General features: G+C 40.0%; 1 protein-coding gene across 15 annotated transcripts in view; it reads left to right on the top strand.

Moving 5' to 3' along the window:
- PTPRT (protein tyrosine phosphatase receptor type T) overlaps window positions 1-19516 on the top strand; it is a 1130358-nt gene that overhangs the window by 739700 nt on the left and 371142 nt on the right. For all 15 annotated transcript variants that reach the window (XM_055137540.1, XM_055137536.1, XM_055137543.1 and 12 more), the window contains exon 9: window positions 6539-6648. In XM_055137540.1, the coding sequence (XP_054993515.1) occupies window positions 6539-6648 (110 nt within the window). The remainder of the gene's footprint in view (window positions 1-6538; window positions 6649-19516) is intronic.

Raw genomic sequence — 19516 nt, 5'->3', positions numbered from 1 at the left:
AGGTCAAAATACAATTGCAGATGAATTAAAGACAGAAAAATGTTATGCTTTTTTTGTAGAAAGCATAACTTTAATGATTTTATTACCTTAGGGTAGATAAATTATCTCTTTTGCAAAATTGTCAGATTTTTTTTTTGGTTTATTCTTTGTGTTTTGGGCTTTATTTTACCCCAAGATAAGGATTCAGATGGAAGTGATTCAATTAGGCAGTGTTCAGGACTCCTATGGAAAGGAAGAAGTGAATTAGGGAAGATATATCACCTCTTGGGTGACTGGGTTGGAGGACATGTCACTCCAGGGCTCATGCAGGGCTCAGCATGGGCCCATGAACTCTTCTTCATAACAAGGTAACCGTAGAATGAGAGAGCATTTTAAAAGGATGAGTTTGCATTTTCTGGTTTTATAATTTCACTCAATTTTAAACTTTCATTTTCTTCTGATTCTTTTGCATATATTTTATGATTGTGTCAGTCCACAGTGGGTTAGCAATGTTAGTACTGCAATGACTAATGGTAGTAATAATAATTACACCAATATTCAATAAATTCTGGTGTTTGAGATTGCTCAAGAAGTATTGTGAGAACATGTCCCAGTTAACCCTGCCACTGAACGAGGAAATTGAGATCTTCATCCAACACCTGCTGTCTTCTATTGCTTGAATAATGTTTTGAGGGTGTTAGCCCTCCGGTAGCTCTTGTTTTCTCTGAGTAGAGATGATATTTGCTGTAGGTAGAGTATCAAATATTTTGCCAGAAGCATTATGAAATAGTATGTGGGTATAGGTGGAGAGGACACCAAGAGCATTTCTGCTAGTGTTTCCTTTTAAAAATTATATTTACTAATATGCAATTGATAAAAAATATGTTATGTTCAGTGGAACTATTTGATACTAGTTGTGAAATGGGTACCATAATCAAGGTCCCAGGAAAAGAAAGAAAGCACCAATAAATCCAATGCCACTAAAATGATGACCTTATTTGTCTAATGGCAATATAAAGAGAAAGGGGAAATGCAAAACAAAAGACTTTTGCATCAGATAGAGCTAACAAAAGTATGACTAACAAAGATATGCAACAAAACTTTACAAATCAATAAGAAATGTTATGTCCAACAAACATTAAAAGATACTTGGCCTCTTTAATTGTTAAGATTTTAAAAAAATAAAAGTAAGGAGCCAGGGAGATAGCATTTGAGTTAGGGTGCTTGCTTGTATGTAGTTGATTCTGGTTTGATCCCCAGAATTCCCCTAAGCACGTCACAAGTGATCTGGAGGTTGGATCCCAGAGCACTTCTGGATATTACCCAAACCTCCACTCTAAAAAAAGTAAAAAGTAATTAATTAAAACCTCATTTGAGTGTCATTTCCTAACAGCTAGTCTCAAATTTAAGAATTTGATCATACCAAGTTTTTTAAGGATGTGGAGACATAGTAGCTTCTAAAACATTGCTAGAGGGAATATAAATAGGGAGTATAAATAGCTATCACTGCTTTAGAAAATAATTGAGCATTACTCAGAGTGAAGACAGATGTGCTCCCAGTCTCTTTGTCCCATTCCTATGTATACCTTCATGAAATTGTGTACGTGTTCATTTGAATGCACATAACTGTTCATAGTAGTAATGGTCTAAGACAGCCTCATCAGAAAACAGCTCTAATGCCCAATGATAGTAGAATGGGGAAGTAAATGGAACTTTGTTCGTAGAATGAAGATAAATGAAATACTTGCATCGACTTGGATGAATTGCAAAGCAATGTTGAGGGACATGCAAATAATATGATAGAAACATTTATTTCCCTGCATATATAAAGAAAAGCAGCCCAAACAAAATTGTATTTGTCTTGGTGTAGATGCATATATATTTATAACTCCAAATAAAATTATGGAGAATTATTAATATAAAATGCAGATTAACATATGATTTTTTGAGAAAGGGATCAGTATGTGGGTGCACATATACTTTTTCAATGATATACTTAGAGTGAATTGTAGGCGTATGTTGTTTATTTCATAATTATTCATTAAACTGTATATTGATGGTATATACTTTTGCCTTATGTTTATTTCATAAGTAACATTTAAAACATGACATTTTATAAGTAAAATATAGTTCTAGGAATATAACTTATAAGAGATTTAAATAAATGTTTGAGTGGTATAGAAACACAATGAAAATTTGTCCCATATTACTGGTAGGACTCATTATAAGAATATATCATTTTCCCTTAAATAATTAAATAATGGACCTAAATAATAGTTTTGACAGAACATGGATGAAGTTTTATAAAATTATTCAGAAGTTTTTCTAGAATAAATGGACAGTAAGAGCCCAGAAAACTTGGCAAAAAAAATAATTAAAGAGTAGAACATTCTTATAAATATTAAAGCATGTTATACCAACACAACAGATAAATATTGTCAGGATCAAACCTTTGAGTCAGTAAAATAAAACAGAAAGCCACAGGACATTTACCCATATATAAAAAATATAACATGGTAGTAAAATGACATTTTAAATCATTAGGAAAAGGTTTGACCGACCAATTAATGGTCCAAGGAAAATTGTAAAGAATTGCAGTTAAATTTCTACATTGTCATATCTATAATGAATATGTATGTAAAATTAATATGAACGTAAAATGAATTCCAGATTAAAGTGATGAGAGTAAAATGGTGGGAATGAATCATAAAATAAATAGAAGAAAGTGCAGATTTCATCTGTTCTGGGGTGAGAGTTTGTTCTAAACTGCAACCCAGTGGCCTCCTTCCTCCAGTGAGATGCTGTGTCCATCTCCACACCAGAGACCCTTGACAGGAGCAGCGGCCTCTTCTCGCTGTTCCATTCACAGTCCATTTTTCAGTGAATAAAGCTTCTCATCTGTCCTAAATTCCTGGCGTAACTTCTCTTCCACTGCACCTTGGCAGCGGGTGCCCTTTCCTCCCACCCCATTTCTAGGAAAGCAGACAGTGGGACATCTTAATTCTTCCCTCCAAAGGACCTGCATATTTCCCCCCACAGAGCTGGGGATTTCTTTCCCCTGCTCCTGCTTTTTCAAGGATTCATCAATGTCACTATTTTCTTTCTCTTGTTCCTTCTCCTACCTTTCTTCCTGATTTTGGATTTTCCTGAGTTGCCTGTAATCAAGCCATATTCTCTCCTTTGACTTTTTGTTTTCTCTTAGTTGCTTCTTTATTTTCCACATACTGCACAGGCCAAACCATTTTCTTGTGTCACCACAGCCTCTTACCTACCTCCTGTTCTTCTCCACCAGTGACAAGGATGGCTTGGTATGCCATTGTGCTCTCTGAGTTACTCTTGTGTGAGTCACAATAATCTTGAAGACAGTAAATACAGTGTACAAAGTTAAGTTCGCTTCTTACTTCACTAGCCAGTCACAACTGTTGCTGTTAACCAGTCTCTCCATTCTCCTTAACTGCTAGGTAGCTCACCTTCCTGGTTTTGTCTAAAGATGTCCTCTCTCTGTATTTCTGTATCTGCGCCTCTCTGTGTCTCTGTCTCTGTCTGTCTCTGTCTCTGTCTGTCTGTCTCTGTCTCTCTGTCTGTCTCTCTGTGTCTGTGTCTGTCTGTCTGTCTCTCTCTCTCTGCCCTGCCCCATATTCCCTTGTTTTTATTGTTCAGATTGGACTTTGCCTTGGCTTAGTTCCTCTCCTGCTGTTTTATTCTCTACACTCTTGCTTCAGATGTGTTTCCAGTTTTCCAGTTTCCTGGTCTTCTATATCCAGCAGCCACTCTTGTTGGGTGTCTATCTATACAAACCTTAAGTACAGTCTGATGATGACCAAGTTTTCCAACAGGAGTCCTCCTCTAAGGTCTCCTCTGTGTGAGTCACACTCTCATCCATCCCAGTCATGTAAATCTGAAGAATTGAGACTTCCTTCACACATCTTCCTGCCTCACCTATTCAGCTAACCAGCTCACATCAGATTAGCACACCCAATTCTCCTGCATGGTCTGTATCTCTCTGCAGTATAATCCTCCTGATCCAACCACCACCATTTCTCCCAAAGATGGTTCTTTCCCTACTCTGCCTTCACAAAACTATCTACCACCTACTCTCCCTGACTTTGCCCCTCTTCAACATCTACTAATCTATCAATCCTAATTACTTTTCAGAGAGCCCGGCAAGCTACCGAGAGTATCTAGTCCGCACGGTGAAGCCTAGCAAGCTACCTGTGGCACATTCGATATGCCAAAAACAGTAACAAGTCTCACAATGGAGATGTTACTGATGCCCTCTCGAGCAAATCAATGACCTATGGGATGACAGTGACAGTGACCTTCTGCCTTTACTTCAGAACCCTAATAGCAACTTAAATAAGTTGATTGTGAATATTGTGATTTATTTACTGTGTCTCTATTTTCAGAACACAGGCTTTATCAGGGGTTTGATGCTATGTTTATTGGTCACTGCTGCATCTCTATTGTCCATCAGAGTCCCTTCATCATAGTAAATATTCGCAAATATTTGTAGAAAGAATAAATAAAGAAAAGTCATAAGAGTCTGGGCTATTTAGAATCTCCGGCATATCTAAAAGATTTAAACACAAATGAAAAACCAGCAAAAATATTTATAACCAATGCAAAAAAAAATTGTTCTTAAAAAAGAATGCAGTTGTAGGCCCTTAGAACAACAACGAACAACACGAAGAGCTATATAGGAAGAAAAACACAGAATGGAGAGAGCATGTTCATAAAATAATCAATGCAAATGGCCAATTAAACTGGAAAACAAACTGTACAATACAATAAGATACACACAGATATACACTTAATTTTTGAAAATAGTGTTACCAAGGTTTGGGAATAGCGTATTCATTCACTGGGAAGCCCAAAATGGTTCTAAATTTCTGGAAAGCAATCTGATTATATGTATCTAAAACCTTCAAAATAAAATAGCTTAGCTATTTTGACCCAAGAAATTAATTTCCAAGCATTTATCACAGGAGCATCGGTAGAGTTGCATACACACAGTCTTTTCTAAGAATGTTCATTGCAGTGTTACTAAAAATCAATCATGAGGAATTCACACCGATGTAGATGCCCAATAATAAAGCATCGGTGGAGTATAAAGGGCATATCCTGCTTCAAGCATCCATTAAAATGCATGGCCTCAAAGAACATTCTGGGATTATTTTTTGCCATTTGTTTGGTGATAAAAGAAAGTTGCTACACAATATGCACAGTTGCAGTTTAATTTTTAAAAATAAAATATGTATATTCATAAGCATAAAAATACTCAAAAATATTTCTGGGTGTAGAAATTATGAGTGATTTTGTTCTTTTCTCTTTTTTTAACCTTTTTTTGGTGTATCCTTAATATTCAACAAATCCTGTGTTATCATGTCCATAATGAGAAAAACTAAATATATTTTAATTTAACAATAGGGAACTGATTGCAACATATGGCCAAGGCTATATCTAGAGAGTTGAGCACCGTGATTAAGAGTATATGCTTTGAAGCTCACAGACAGGTGTTCAGTTCTCCCTTTACAACTTAAGAGCCATATGACCTTGAGCAAGTTACTTAATTCACTCAGCCTCTGTCCCCTTATCAGCACAAAGGAGATAATACATCCTGGGCTGAGCCGTTTCATGGCTTAAATGAAATAATATATGTAAAATTCTGATCAAAGAGTAAGTACTTAATAAGAGTACCTCTCTTAACAATGCCTAAAAAATAAATAGATAAGTGATGATTTACATGAATTCATGATTCCCTAGTGGTTTATAATGGAAAGTTTAGGGAGTGGCTTATTTTATGGTTCTACATCTCCCAATAGTTGTAATGGCATTGGAATCCAGAAGGAGGATGTTGGCAGGGATGCTCAGAAAAGGGTATTCTCCTGGGGCAAAATGATGGCATTGATCACTCATTTGCCTATTTTCCTGCCCTGTAAATGTATCTTAAGTATCTGCCATATTGCAGACAATGAAGACTCAGCAGTAAGACAACCTGGCTGTTTTTGTTGGAAGGAGGCTTCTTATAGGATTTCTCCTTATAGGATTGTATTTTAAGCATATTTTTCCTGTTAGATTTAGAGAGTAGTCAGGAAACCAAAGATATACAACCTATAGTGGAAGAAAAGTTGCCGGTACAAGAAAAATGAGAGTGAAGCTTATTCTGCATCGCTTAGATATGATCCTAAGGCAGGAATCCCACCTGTGTTCAGAGCTGGGGGGTCTGCTGGTGTCCATTCCCTTCACAAGCATGGACTCACTCCATTTGTAGATGAAAAGCCATCAACCTTCGGGAAAGAGATTAGTAAGTGGTGACCCAAGGGTCAAATCCAGCAAGGGAGCCTTGATTTTAGAAATGAAATTGCATGAGAATATACAGCTGCACCTGTTCTTTTTCTGGATTATCATGTCCATTTTGTTTGTTTAGTTTATTTCAGGACAGAGTTAAACAGTTGCTCTGGATAAATTTTTTGCTCCTGTTCTTGTCCAAGGCAATAGGAATTGTGGATGGGAGAATGGACAGAATAGCAAGCTTATTTATATCATTTTCCTTTTGTAGTTCCAGGAGCTGTTCCTCTAGAATCTATCCAAGGGGGTCCATTTGAGGAGAAGATCTACATCCAATGGAAACCTCCCAATGAGACCAATGGAGTCATAACACTCTATGAGGTAAGCAGACCCCCATTACTGTGTCCACTGGATTTCCTTTGTTCTGTGTACGGCAGCCTAACCCTGCTGAGTTCCTACTGTGTTCTGAGTTCCACAGAGGTTATATGAGTAATTAAATCACAAATTACTCCAATTTTCTGGCACTATGGTGGAATAAAATCGCCAGAGAACTCAGTTGAGTTGTCCTGACAACCCCAATGACAAAGAAGATGGACTATCTCACACTTGAGATGATTATGGTGACTATTGATCTCTGCAAAGGAGTAAGGATTAGGGAGACAGGTAAAATGGGTTTTATAAAGTATCAAACCATAGTTTTGGCTCCTTTGGAAGCCTCCAAGTTTGCATGATGTGCATTCCATCCCTCTTTCCTCTGAGATTTGAAAACACCAACTGTCCTTCTCTCTTCTGGGGGTACACGATTCTCGAGCTTTAATGTTGCTCTGTGACCACAGTATGCTTTGCTGTCACCCAGGTGGCGGTGCTGAAGCCATCCCCTCAGAATTTGCAGTGACTGTTCCTATCAGCAATGGCAGAACATCTGCAGCCAGGAATGTCCCCACCAAGCTAACAAGAGGGGAATTCCTGAAAATTCTCCCAATGTGACTAAATTATTTAGAAGTCTATGGCAAGACAGAAACAAAGGCTGATACAGTTGAAGTCAGGTGCTGGGACAAGAACATGATGGCCTGTCATCCCACCCATTATATTCTGAGACCCTATAATTGATCTAGGGGGCTGGAGCGATAGCACAGTGGGTAGGACATTTGCCTTGCACACAGCTGACCTGGGTTCAATTCCTCCGTCCCTCTCGGAGAGCCTGGCAAGTTACCAAGAGTATCTTGCCCACACGGTGAAGCCTGGCAAGCTACCCATGGCTTATTCGATATGCTAAAAACAATAACAACAGTGTCACAATGGAGACATTACTGGTGCCTGCTTGAGCAAATTGATGAACAGAGGGATGACAGTGACAGTGATAATAGGTAAATGCAGCCTTGAAGAAGAAAAGGCCTGGAAGCTGACTCTGGAAAGACCGAGTCTAGATTCCTCAGTTCCATGACAATCTCAAATGAACTTTATCAAGTTTTCATCTCATAAAATCTCAGATTTTCATCTTTAAAATGGGAGAGGTAAGGGCTAGTTCAAGGTTCATCTAGGAACTTGAGGAGTAAAATGGTTTAAGTATCTCCAGGCTGAAATATGTTGCAGACCTAAGGAAGGAGGCCATGTACTGATGTTTCTTTGGGAAATGAGCATCTAGTGGGAGTGGGCATGGGGAAGAATATCCCACCATAAGAGAGGGGGAAAGTAATGCACAGAAGGAGGGGAAAAGCTGATGGACATATAAGCTCTTTTTTTTTAAGTAAGTAGATTTATTTGGAGGGTTTTAAGGTGTGGAGGGAGAGAGAGAGTAATGCACCCTAGAGAGAACCCGGGCTTCTCCAAGGGCGGAGAGAGCCCCTACACACATCCTAGCATTAGGTGCAGAAGCATGAAAGTACACATCTCAAGAGGGGAGATGGGGCGTCACATGCTCAGGCGCCACATGTGCTCAGCCACCTGTGCGCAAGCAGCACATCATGGGTTCGGGTAGCATATGTGCAAATATAAACTCTTGATAGAGAATTAGAGGCCCTCCGAACCATGAAGGAGGAGAAAAATACACAGCACCTTCAAGATGCTTAAGAAAACACCTTCAGAAATTGCCTTTTGTTACTAAACACAGCCTCTCTCCAGTGAGGAGAAAACTTGTGAGGCAGGAGAGATAGTAGAGTTAATGCATATACCTTGCATTTGACTTCTCCTGATTTGATTTGATCCCAGGAGTCACATGGTCCCCTGGGTAGTGCCTATTCCCACAGGGCCCCAGTAGATCTGCATCCTTGAGTCCTTCAGAGCAGACTTGCCTTTCCACCTTTGATATTTTAGAAAGCTTGGTTTAGTTTTTAGGACCACCATAGAAAGAGGAGCACAGATATCTATCCTGGGCCACAATGGGTGGGGGAAGATTTCTTCCTGGAGATGCTGCCATAGGAGGGAAGATATTCAGGCCAGTTCCCCTTACTTAGGATATGGTTAAGGACCTTGTTAAGTAAGAAATGGTCCAGAGACTCACCGAAGCAAAACACATCATTTCAAAGTTCCTATTCTGTATAAGACAGGGAGTAAGGCTCCACATTATAGAGATTTATGTTGCTTGGAACTGTTATGTAAAAGACTATCTATGCCAGATGTTTCAGACTTTTGGAATTCACAAACCAGTAACATTTCAAAAGGTTTGGGAAACCAACATAGAATGCTTTACCATCATTTATTAACATTTCATAAGAGACATCATTTCAAAAATATAGAAAGAATATAAGGTCAGAATAAAAAGCAATCCTTCAAATAGAATAAACATAGCTTTGTGAATAACTCAAACCATCTTATTTTTTTCTGAATTTCTTTGAATTCATAACAGACCCTTGTATCTTGGCAGTTGTACTTCTCTGTATTTGGAAACCACTGGCCATAGCACAGGAATTTCTAGCTCTAAACAGACATTTTTCCTTGGATGTGTTAGATTTTCCCTCTGGTGCAACAGTACATAGCACTGGGCTGTGCAATTATAGATTGGTGTTCTGTGATAACATGGTATAAATAGATTGAACTACAATATGGGTGCAAATAAAACTATGACTTAGATACCCTATTAGAACAATAGCTTTCTAAAGTTGAGAAACATTTTATGGTTCCCTCTTTGGGGTTCTGGGTAAAAAAGTGGGCCCACATCTGGACAGTAAACTCTTCTCATTTCTTTGGATTTTCAAAGACCAGATGCTAGGGGCATTGATATTTCCATCATGGACTCTATTAACAGTTCTGCTGAGGTACCTTCAAATAGTTTCTTGATTACTACTTGTCCTGTGATTACTGAGAACCATAGCAAGAAGACTACAGTAGGCTGACTTGTTGTGGCTCCTTTTGGGAAACAATCAAATCTCTTGCCTGATGCTCTGGAAGGAGTTAGTGAGGTCATGGGCTTGGATATTTGTATTTCAAGCATAAACATGACTATGGCCACGTGTCTCACAGCTAACAAGGTCAGAATGTTGATTTTTGAGGTCAGACATCTCAGTTCTGAATTCCAGCCCTGCCACTTAGTTCTTATGTACCCTTGGGTACGTCAAGTAACCTTGCATTCATATTTATTTATAAACATAAATATATGTTTAGCACTGTTTGACATTTATAAATAGAAGGAATAAATGTTCACTCTTATCGTTACATAATAATGAGGAAATTGAGACTCAGAGAGATGAAGTGGAAAGAGCAAGGGCTTTATAGCTGAGCAGACAAGTTCTTCTATCCCGAATTCAAGCACAAATGTCTTGACCTTGATCAGTGTGACTCATCGGATGACCCCATGGCATTTCATCAGAAAGGGTCAGAAATACAGCACCACTGGCTCCACCAGGCAAGAATAGCATCTACTTGAATAAGATCCTGGATGATACTCAAGGACATGAGATTTGAGAAGCACTTTCTTGGCACACTACTCTTTAGACAGTGCTCATAGATAGTAAAATAATTTGTCTTCCTGAGCAGAAAGAGGGGGTCCCCTCCATGTTGTGCCTTGACCCAATCCTGCTCTAAACAGTACTCAGGAAATCCTGCTTTGTAGAGACATTTATAGCTGAGTAGTAGGTATTTGTGAAGCAATTACTAAATATAATGGTAGGAGACCAATTTAATATTCAGAACCAAGTTCTGGTTGTAATTTCTAGAGGAAAACCCATAAATTATGATTAAGCCTCTTCTGATCTCAGGAAAAGTATAATTTTGGAAAAGAGAGTACGGTGGTTCAGGGACAATGCAGTCGACCCCAGTTCAATATCTGGCACACCTGGTTCCCTAAGCATCACCAGATCCAGCCCTGACGTCCTTGAGTATTGATGTGAGTCCATGAGGGCTCCTGAGCACATTGGGTGGCCCAAATCATCCCCAGCACATCCTCATGCCCTTTCATTGACCCACTGACCGACCTAGTTAGCTAAGAATTGCTGAGAGTGAACCTCTGGAACTCCCAAGCTCCACTTTGAAGAATCTCCCAATTTTTTAAAATAAAAAACATTATAATTTTGAGACAAAGAAAAATAGGGATATGAAAAAATGGAAGCGAAATCTAGGATTGTATCTTCAAGTACATCCCTATGTACCTTTAGACTCAGCTAAATCAAAATTCTAAAATGGGGAGAGGGTAATGTCTATAAACTTTCTAAATATTGTTAAACAGAGCAGGTAAAACAAGTGTTGTCAGATTAAATTCCTCCCAAATGATCTCAAGTCACAACCTCTGTGTCTACTTTTGGACAGTTCTGTCCCCACTTTTGGACAGTTCTGTCCCCAATATTTAGATGGCTTTCATTAAGTCCTGGACTGTTTCTGGTCTTCCATCTCCTTTTTGTGAAAGTATGACATTATCAAACTATCCCAGACTTCAACTAAGTAGGAATCAAGGACAAAGCGTCCATGTCAGTCCTACAAAACTATAGTTAGTGCTTCATTTTGGAGTTGCTCTGCTGTTGAACCTTTGATTGTGATCAAAGGCATCAAAGGCAAAGCAGAGATGTCACTGAAGGAACAGTAGCTAGTGCAAAGGCCCTGGGATGGAATGGCTGTGGCATATTTGGCGAAGAGGAAGGAGGCCAGAGTCAGAGAAGTTGTCAGATCAGTGGGAAGACCATATGGGTGAGCAGAGCAACTTATGCAGGGCTCCTGGAGTTTACTTTTATTCTGGAACAAATAGAAAGTGCTAGAATAGTTTAAGAAGAGGGATAGATGAATCAGTTCTTTTTATATTCTTTAAAATGAACACTGTTTGAGTGTGGCGAATGAACTGTAGGTACGTAAACATCTTAGGAACATCTATAGAATGTTCTAGAAGACAAGGGTATCACAATGAGAGTAGGGCTAATTATTGAAAGACCTTGTTCCCAGGTTGGACACATGAAAATGTGCCTATATAAACCTTTTCCCTGCTCGCCTGGCTTGGGAAAGCTTCCTTGCATTCAGAGTACTAGTTCTGAGTTTTCTGAAACCCCCGAGTTTGCATTCTGGCTCTCTTCATCCTAAGAGACTGAAATCTATTCCTGGCCCTGATGGCACCATGTGATGTGAGCAGCTCTAATTTTTCTGAAGCCTCTGCCCATGCCTACCCAAGTGGGGTCTCAGAGCTGTCCTCCAAAGCCAGCCTGGACCCATGGCATCTGGAGATAGTAGGATGAATAAGACCAAGGTCTCAGGCCGCTGAGGATTGGTGGCATTGTGGAAGATGCAGAATGCTTCTGTAGGATTGCATCCCGAACAGAATGACAAGAGTAACAGGAGAGAGGTGGCAGCAGAGACCCACACAAACTAATCCAAACCCACAGAATCAGCACAAGCTCTCCAGGTGGTTCTTGTACTCAGAGTATGAGCGGCCCTAGTCTGAGAGAGAGAGTCCAACCTCCATCAGAATGTGGCAAGTGCTGCTCCATGGCGACCTGCAATCTGCAATCGTGGAGTGAGTCATTTGGCCGCTGGGTGCACCAAGGACTTTCCCTGCTCCTGTAAGCTCCAATAGTGGAGGTATCTGGAATGCATGAACTTCACAGAGACTTTTCCACAGCCCTGCTGAGCTTGTAGCAGGCCATCGGTTCCCCTCTCAGTGTGAGAAAGTTGCAGTGGCCTATTCCCGTTCTGGTGCAGCTTTCATGACAACACAAATTCCACAAACATAGACCCTTGCCCTTGCAGCCAGGCCCTTTCAGCCCCAGTGAAGTCATGAGGAAATGGGCCAGACCACCCATTGTCTGAAAACTCTTCAATAAAACCACCCAGAGACAAGCTCCTCCAAGTTCACAAAAAACAGTAATCAATACGTGTTTCAATTCAATTAATTGTTCTCATCTCTGTCCAAAAATAAAAATTGCGCAGTGCGAGGGAATTGGGCCAGAAATGTTACACTCACAACTGGGTTAACGAAGTGTGAAAATATTTAAAATTCAGACATGCGACGCTTCCCAGTAAGTCTTTCTGTTTAGCAGTCAAAATCACCAAGTTTCTAATTACAGTGTGTGCATCTGAGAGGCTTAGGGAGAATGAGAGGACCCTAATGAGGCAGGAATGGGTGTCTTGATTATGCTAGAGTTGATTGACATTTATCTTACAAGCTATTCTAGGCACCAGGCGTTCAGAGTTAAATAAAACACAGACTTTGCCTCAGTGAAACAAGACAGCGTCGCTGGGTGGAAGCTGCTGTGAAAGGTAGGTCGGGTCAGAGGGCTGTCAGTATTTTCCCACAGACAGATGGTAGGACTTGACCCAGATGGAAAGCACGGGCCCTGGGAATCAACATTCTGTCCCAGCGCACAGAGAGCGGAGAGCAGGGTCCTTGTTCTGAGACAGGATTGTAGCAGACAAATAAAACGGAGGGAGGTAGAGTGAGAACTCCTGTAGGACTGGGCTTGAGGAAGTTCTCTGAGAGACAAAAACTGGCCACTCTGGGGACTGTCCAGGCACAGCTTCTTTCCGTCATTGGCTTGGCACAAGGATTGGCTTCTCAGGACACAGACCCAAGGCATGTTTATGGTTCCAGTCCACCCACCAGAGAGAAGTGAGGAGCGCAGGATGTGGTCCTGATGTGCAGGAGGTGGTGTAGACAGGAAATGACTAATCCTCTCCAAACAGGAATTTACATCATTCCAACTGGATCTACATTAATTAAGATATTCAATTTGCATAATCTGAATGGCTATTGGATATAACTTGAGCCAGGCTGGTAACCAAGAAGGGGGGTTACAGGAAGCTCTTATTTCTTGTTTCGTTTTCCTGTGGGGGCATGGTAATCTCATGATTTATTTTTATTTTCTTTTCTCAAGGATCATAGTGTATGTGTGTGTGTGTGTGTGTGTGTGTGTGTGTGTGTGTGTGTGTGTGTGTGTGTGTGTGATGTGCTTAATTGTAGTTTAGGTAACCTTGTTACCTAAACTACAATTACTGTTAACTTTCAGAGTTTTGTTTTGTTTTGTTTTTGCTTTTTGGGCCAGCAATGCACTGGGGTTATTCCTGGCTCATGCACTCAGGAATTACTCCTGGCAGTACTCAGAGGACCACATGGGATGCTAGGAATCGAACCCAGGTCGGCCATATGCAAGGCAAATGCCCTACCTGCTGTGTTGTCACTGCAGCCCCAACTTTCAGAGTTTTGATGAATAAAGTTGCTGCACCTTCACCATCCAACTGTGCCCACAATCCTGTCCTTTTGTCACCTCTAGTTCACCTCTTCATTCCTCCATTCTTCCCACTGGTAATAAGTTTCACGATCAGGTTTGTCATCATTTCATAGTGTCTGCTCCTTTGTTTTGTTTTTCTCTGTATATCATAGATGAGTGAGATCAGCCAGTATTGTTTCTTCTCCCTTTTCATTTGTTTCTTTTGAATTATTTAACACAGTGATGCCAGTATCCCTTCCCACATCACCTGCTACTCATTGAATGCATCTAGTACAACCATTGGGCCCCAGGATATTCCAAGAGGGCAGTAGTTGAAAATTGTATAAATGGGCTTGGCATGCCACAAGACTAAGAGACCGGGTGGGAATGTGGCCACAGGCAACTGGGGGTGAGGGAGGTTTAAAAAGTTTGATTTCTTCTCCTGCCGTAGTAGATGGAGGTTCACTTAGGCAGTCCCCTCTGAGCAGCAGCCCCTCTCCATGACCCAATCACCCAGGTCTAAGCTCTCTTTTTAATCCTGGGCCTTTTCAGGGCCTATCTTCTCCCCCACTGCCCCCTCCCCTCCCACACACATGTACACATACACACTTTCCCTTCCACTTCAGACTGCAGCCAGAAAGAGCATAGCCCTTTTACTATCTCTCCCTGGTCCTCTTTCCCCATTGAATTTTGGTATAACAGAAACTGTTAGGTTTTGAAGGCTGGCTAAATATTAGAATCAGACTTCAATAGACAGCCCCCCAATCTAAAAGTATATATAAGGAAGCAGAGGTGGAAATGGATTCCTCATTGTGGTCCAAAGAGATCAAGAGTCTCTGTAGGAAGGTTCTATCCTATGTTTTTTAAGTTCCTTGGTAAATTCTGACACATGCAGTGGGAGAAGGAGTAACCCTATGAAACCAGTTTGATCAGTCATTGCGATGAGTTCTAACAAATACACTCTACTCTCGTGCTCCTTGGCCCCATGGATCTAGTCTTCATTCTCTCTGCTCAGATCCATTTGCTCAGGTCTGGTGTTGCCTTGCAGTTGGCTTGTTCAGGCACTGGCCAGGGCAATTTAAGTCTCCTGGGCTTCTTCATTTCCTCGAAGTTGCTAAACAGATTGTGGCATAATTAAAAGACACATGGGGTCCTATCATCCTGTCAATATCCCTTTGCATCTTATTAATGACATCCTGAATCTCTGACACCACAGCTCACTACAGGCGTCACTTTACAAATATCTTTCCCTCTCCTGTCTAGTAGAAGTTAGTTCTGTGGTTTATTTGTCACGTTAAAAAAAAACAAAAACACATTGACACGCACACAGGACCTAATAGATTTGCCCAAAGGCCTTCCCTAAATCTTAAAAGTCAGGACTCGGTGATGTCTGGGAGTCATTTTTTTCTAGCCCCCAGCCCATCACTCAGCTCCTATAGACTGTTTCTCTTCCAGAGACTTGAAAGAATTGCAGGCATTCCTGGGTGGAAGCCATCCACCTCTAGGCTGGCCTGACAGGCAAGCTGACAGGTGCTTCAATAGAAATGGCTCTGGGTTGAAAAGAATGATTCCTGGCACTCGGTCTGGAAGGAAAAGGAGTTGTAGCCTGACGTGAGTAAGTCGCATTTATGTAAGTGGGACTGTTATTGCTGCCTGCCATCAATTGTGGAATATCAGGGATGCCTATATAGTAGCCTTGGGGTTGATTTTTTTTCCTGTTACAATACAGGCATTTGTGAGGGAGCCAGTAACATGACAGGAGGAATCAACAGATGCATAGCTCTTGTTTCCTGAAGAACAGCATATCACATTCTCCTTGCAAGAGGAAGGTTTCCACAATAAACATTGATCATTCAGTTTAGCTGTAAGAAAACAGCAGCTGGAAATACCTCTGCAGTGTGGATGAGTGCATTTGCCTTTGGGGTGTGTGTATGTGTGTGTTTGTGTGTGATAAGCATGTTTGTTATTAAATTCATGTCATTGTCCTCTGGCATGTTTATGCACATATTTATTCATTTATTGGCATACATGTGTAGAACGCCTCCCTTCAAATGCACAGGATTTCTCTAGTGTTTTATTCACTCAAAATCTTCATAAGGTTAAAGCTATAGGAATATAGGAATGTTAATATAGGAGATATATATGACTTGAGGCTCTGTTTCTCCTGGCCTATAAGGGGCTTCGGGTCACCTCATATCTCTGTGTTAGGAATGTCCTTGTTAGACTGTCTCTGTTATTTCACTAAGATCCCAGTTGTTTTGCATGAGCTTTAGCCATAATTCTTCTCTAAAGCTTTTGCGAAAGGAAAAGCCTGAAAATAAAAATAAAATCTCAGGTTAAAATTTCATCCTGTGCATTTACAATTGTCTTAGGAGAGGAGGGAAGGCATGAAAAGCTTGTTCTGCATTTGGCCTGGCATACACTCTTCCTTCTTGGGAGGGAAACTATGTTTTGATGCATGGATGCCCAAAGGCCTTTGTAGAGTCCTGTACACACAGCCACGTTGTGTGGTGCAACCCTCCACTGCAGGGTCCTTTCAATAAGCTGTGCCCAGAGGCAGTGTTTAAGCTGCAAGAGTCCCTTTTAACATCACAGCTTGTTCTCATTTCATCTCTGATGTTTTACTATGTTACTCCTGTAGAAATTCCACCTGGACTGGGCAAGGCAGCTAGGATTTCTTGCTTTTAACTGGTCGGTTCTTTTGTTTCTGTTTTGGTCCACGCTGTGTTTGAGACCCACTTGAAGAGAGATTTATGGTTTATCAGTAGGACCTTTGGAAACTCTGTGCCAATGTCCCAGGAGGCTGAAATTTATATATCTGATACTGAAATCGTCCTTTTATGTGCCTTAGGACCTGGCTTTCCTCTGCTACTCTGAGCCAAGGACCCCTTTTCTTGGACTTTTTCATTACTCTTCACCAAGAGAAAAGGACTTTCTTACAGCTTACACCCACAGAACGGAATCCATTGCCATGGACACACATGCTCCCATGTGTACATACCTCCATGTCAGATCTTTTTTGGGGCCCTTGAAAAGTATGCCCTAAAATTACTTGGCCTCTCCCTTTTGTTTTATGCATATACATTGACTATTGCAAATCAAATATTGAATTATCCTATTATTTCAATTAGGAAATTTAAGATTGATTTTCAGTTTCTCATAACCAAGTAATATATTTAAATGATCCCTTTTCCCTACCTTATTCTTGGTTTCTACATCAGTGACCTGGAAAGATTAGCCAGAAAGATTGAAGGTGCCCTTTCTACTCTGACCTACCATTCAGTTGCTGAAAATAGAATTAATTTTACTTTCAGTTCCATGAGACACTTCCCTCATTAGTCTGGCTATGACCATCTTGTGTTTTTGTTAGTAATTCATTCTTACAGTAGAATACCAGCTATCAGAAAAACAAGAACTTTGACAATTCGTGTATTTAATTGTGAGCTCCTCCTTTAAGTCCTCCCACTCTCCTGAATCTTGCAAGTATATACAAATATACAAATATTACATGCAAAATTTCTTTGCATTTTATATAGTTTTCTGTGCATCAATTCCTCAAATGCATTGTTTTATTTTATTGATGTTTTAACTAGTGAAGGATTTTAAACTATACGTATAACCTTTTGGAATAGTTTAATTTCATATTGTGTTGCTAACAGTTATCCTTATCGATAAATGAAATGGTGCCAATGTTCATCTTGACTTCTGAACAATATCCCATGTGTAAAAACATACCACTGACTCATTAACTTTTGATAGGCATTTGGAGTTGCTTTTAGGAATTCATTCAATAGGAATTCATTCATTTAGGAATTACCTTCAATAGGTAATGATATGAGCATCCATGGACATACCTCATAGCATTGATACAAATTTGTTTTTCTTGATTTTACAAATAAAACTAAGTAAATGAATGCTTAACTTTATCCCCAAGGTGCCAAATTATATACGAACTCACCAATTTACATTTGTGACATCGAAGTCCAAACTCTGATTCCAAATTCTCCCTAATACTTAATATTTCCAAGTTCTTCCTTTAGATCAGTTAAATAGGCATAAAATGGCATGTTATTTTTCTTTGCATTCCTTTAATCATTATTTAAGTTAATATCATTTCATGTGTTTGTTTCTCATCCATATTATCTTTTTGGCGCTATCTATTTATGTCTTTTGTCCATTCATTGGCTACTAGGTTATTTGAACTTTCTTACTGATATGTATATTTTTAAAAATATTTTATAATATTATAAAATTGCTGCTTCTCCTGGAAGGGAGCATAAAATGAGGCCCCCACAATCATGCCACCAGACTTCACACCAGGGGTGCCCCAGAGAGGGTCTGGTGAGAGCCCTCCCCACCCCAAGGGACCCCTGCAGCCAACCTCCACTGCCTTACCGCCGCCACACTCCAGCCACTTTCCACACGCTCAGGCTGAGCCTTACACATGAGTGAACATATTCCTGGACACATCATCATAAAGGGAAATATATATATAAATGGCATGTTATTTTTTTGCATTCCTTTAATCATTATTTAAGTTAATATCATTTCTTAATATATGTATTACAAATATATATATATATATATACATACATATATGGGCTGGAGCGATAGCACAGCGGTTGGGCATTCGCCTTTCATGCAGCTGACCCATGTTCGATTCCTCCGCCCCTCTCAGAGAGCCCAGCAAGCTACTGAGAGTATCCTGCCTACACAGAAGAGCCTGGCAAGCTCCCCGTGGCATATTTGATATGCCAAATACAGTAACAATAAGGTCTCATTCCCCTGACCCTGAAAAGAGCTTTCAATCATTGGGAAAAACGAGTAAGGAAAGGCTGATAAAATCTTAGGGCTGGGATGAATGAAGATGTTATTGGTGCCCGCTCGAGTAAATCCATGAACAACGGGATGACAGTGATACAGTGATACAGTGATAATATTTTGTAAGTTATTTATTTAATTTGCTATTTTACCTCCTGTGAGGTATCTCTTGGTACAAAAGTTTAAATATAGGGGAGTTACTATTATCCATCTTTGCATTTATACTGACTCATATTGAGTCCCTAGAAATTCTATCATAAAGCACTGTAAAAAAAGATGAATCCTTGGACTTTACTATTTTTCTATAGTTCTCTAAATTTAGTCGCTTCCTTGATCTACAGGCAGTCAATTTTTGTGTGCAGTGAGATGGGCTACAAAATTCTCTTTTTCTTGAATACATAAACACTTTTCCAATTCCCTTTAATACAGTCCCCCTTTCCCTTGCTCTGCCAGGCCATATCTAACATATGCCAAATATTTCTCTGTGCATTAATTTTTTTGTGAGCTTTCTATTACACTGGCCACCAGCATCACTGATACACACACTCATAATTATTATAACTTCACATTATCCCTGATCTTTAATAGAGCATATCCCCGCCCTGATTCCTTCTTCAAAAATATCTTGGTTATTTTTGCCTCAGGCCTTTTCATTCTAGAATCTACTTAGTGAATTTAATGAAAACTCCGGTTGTAGTTTTGATTAGAATTGCACTGAATATATAAAGAAACTTGGTGATGGTGATGGGGAGAAGTTGACAACTCTTCAGTATTCAATCTCTCTCTGTTATTTAAGATTTCCCTAATGT

The sequence above is a fragment of the Sorex araneus genome, chromosome 5 (assembly GCF_027595985.1).
Source record: "Sorex araneus isolate mSorAra2 chromosome 5, mSorAra2.pri, whole genome shotgun sequence".
In the NCBI taxonomy this organism is placed as follows: domain Eukaryota; kingdom Metazoa; phylum Chordata; class Mammalia; order Eulipotyphla; family Soricidae; genus Sorex; species Sorex araneus.
Note: the sequence above shows the minus strand (reverse complement) of the source record. Positions and strands in the feature narration are given on the sequence as shown.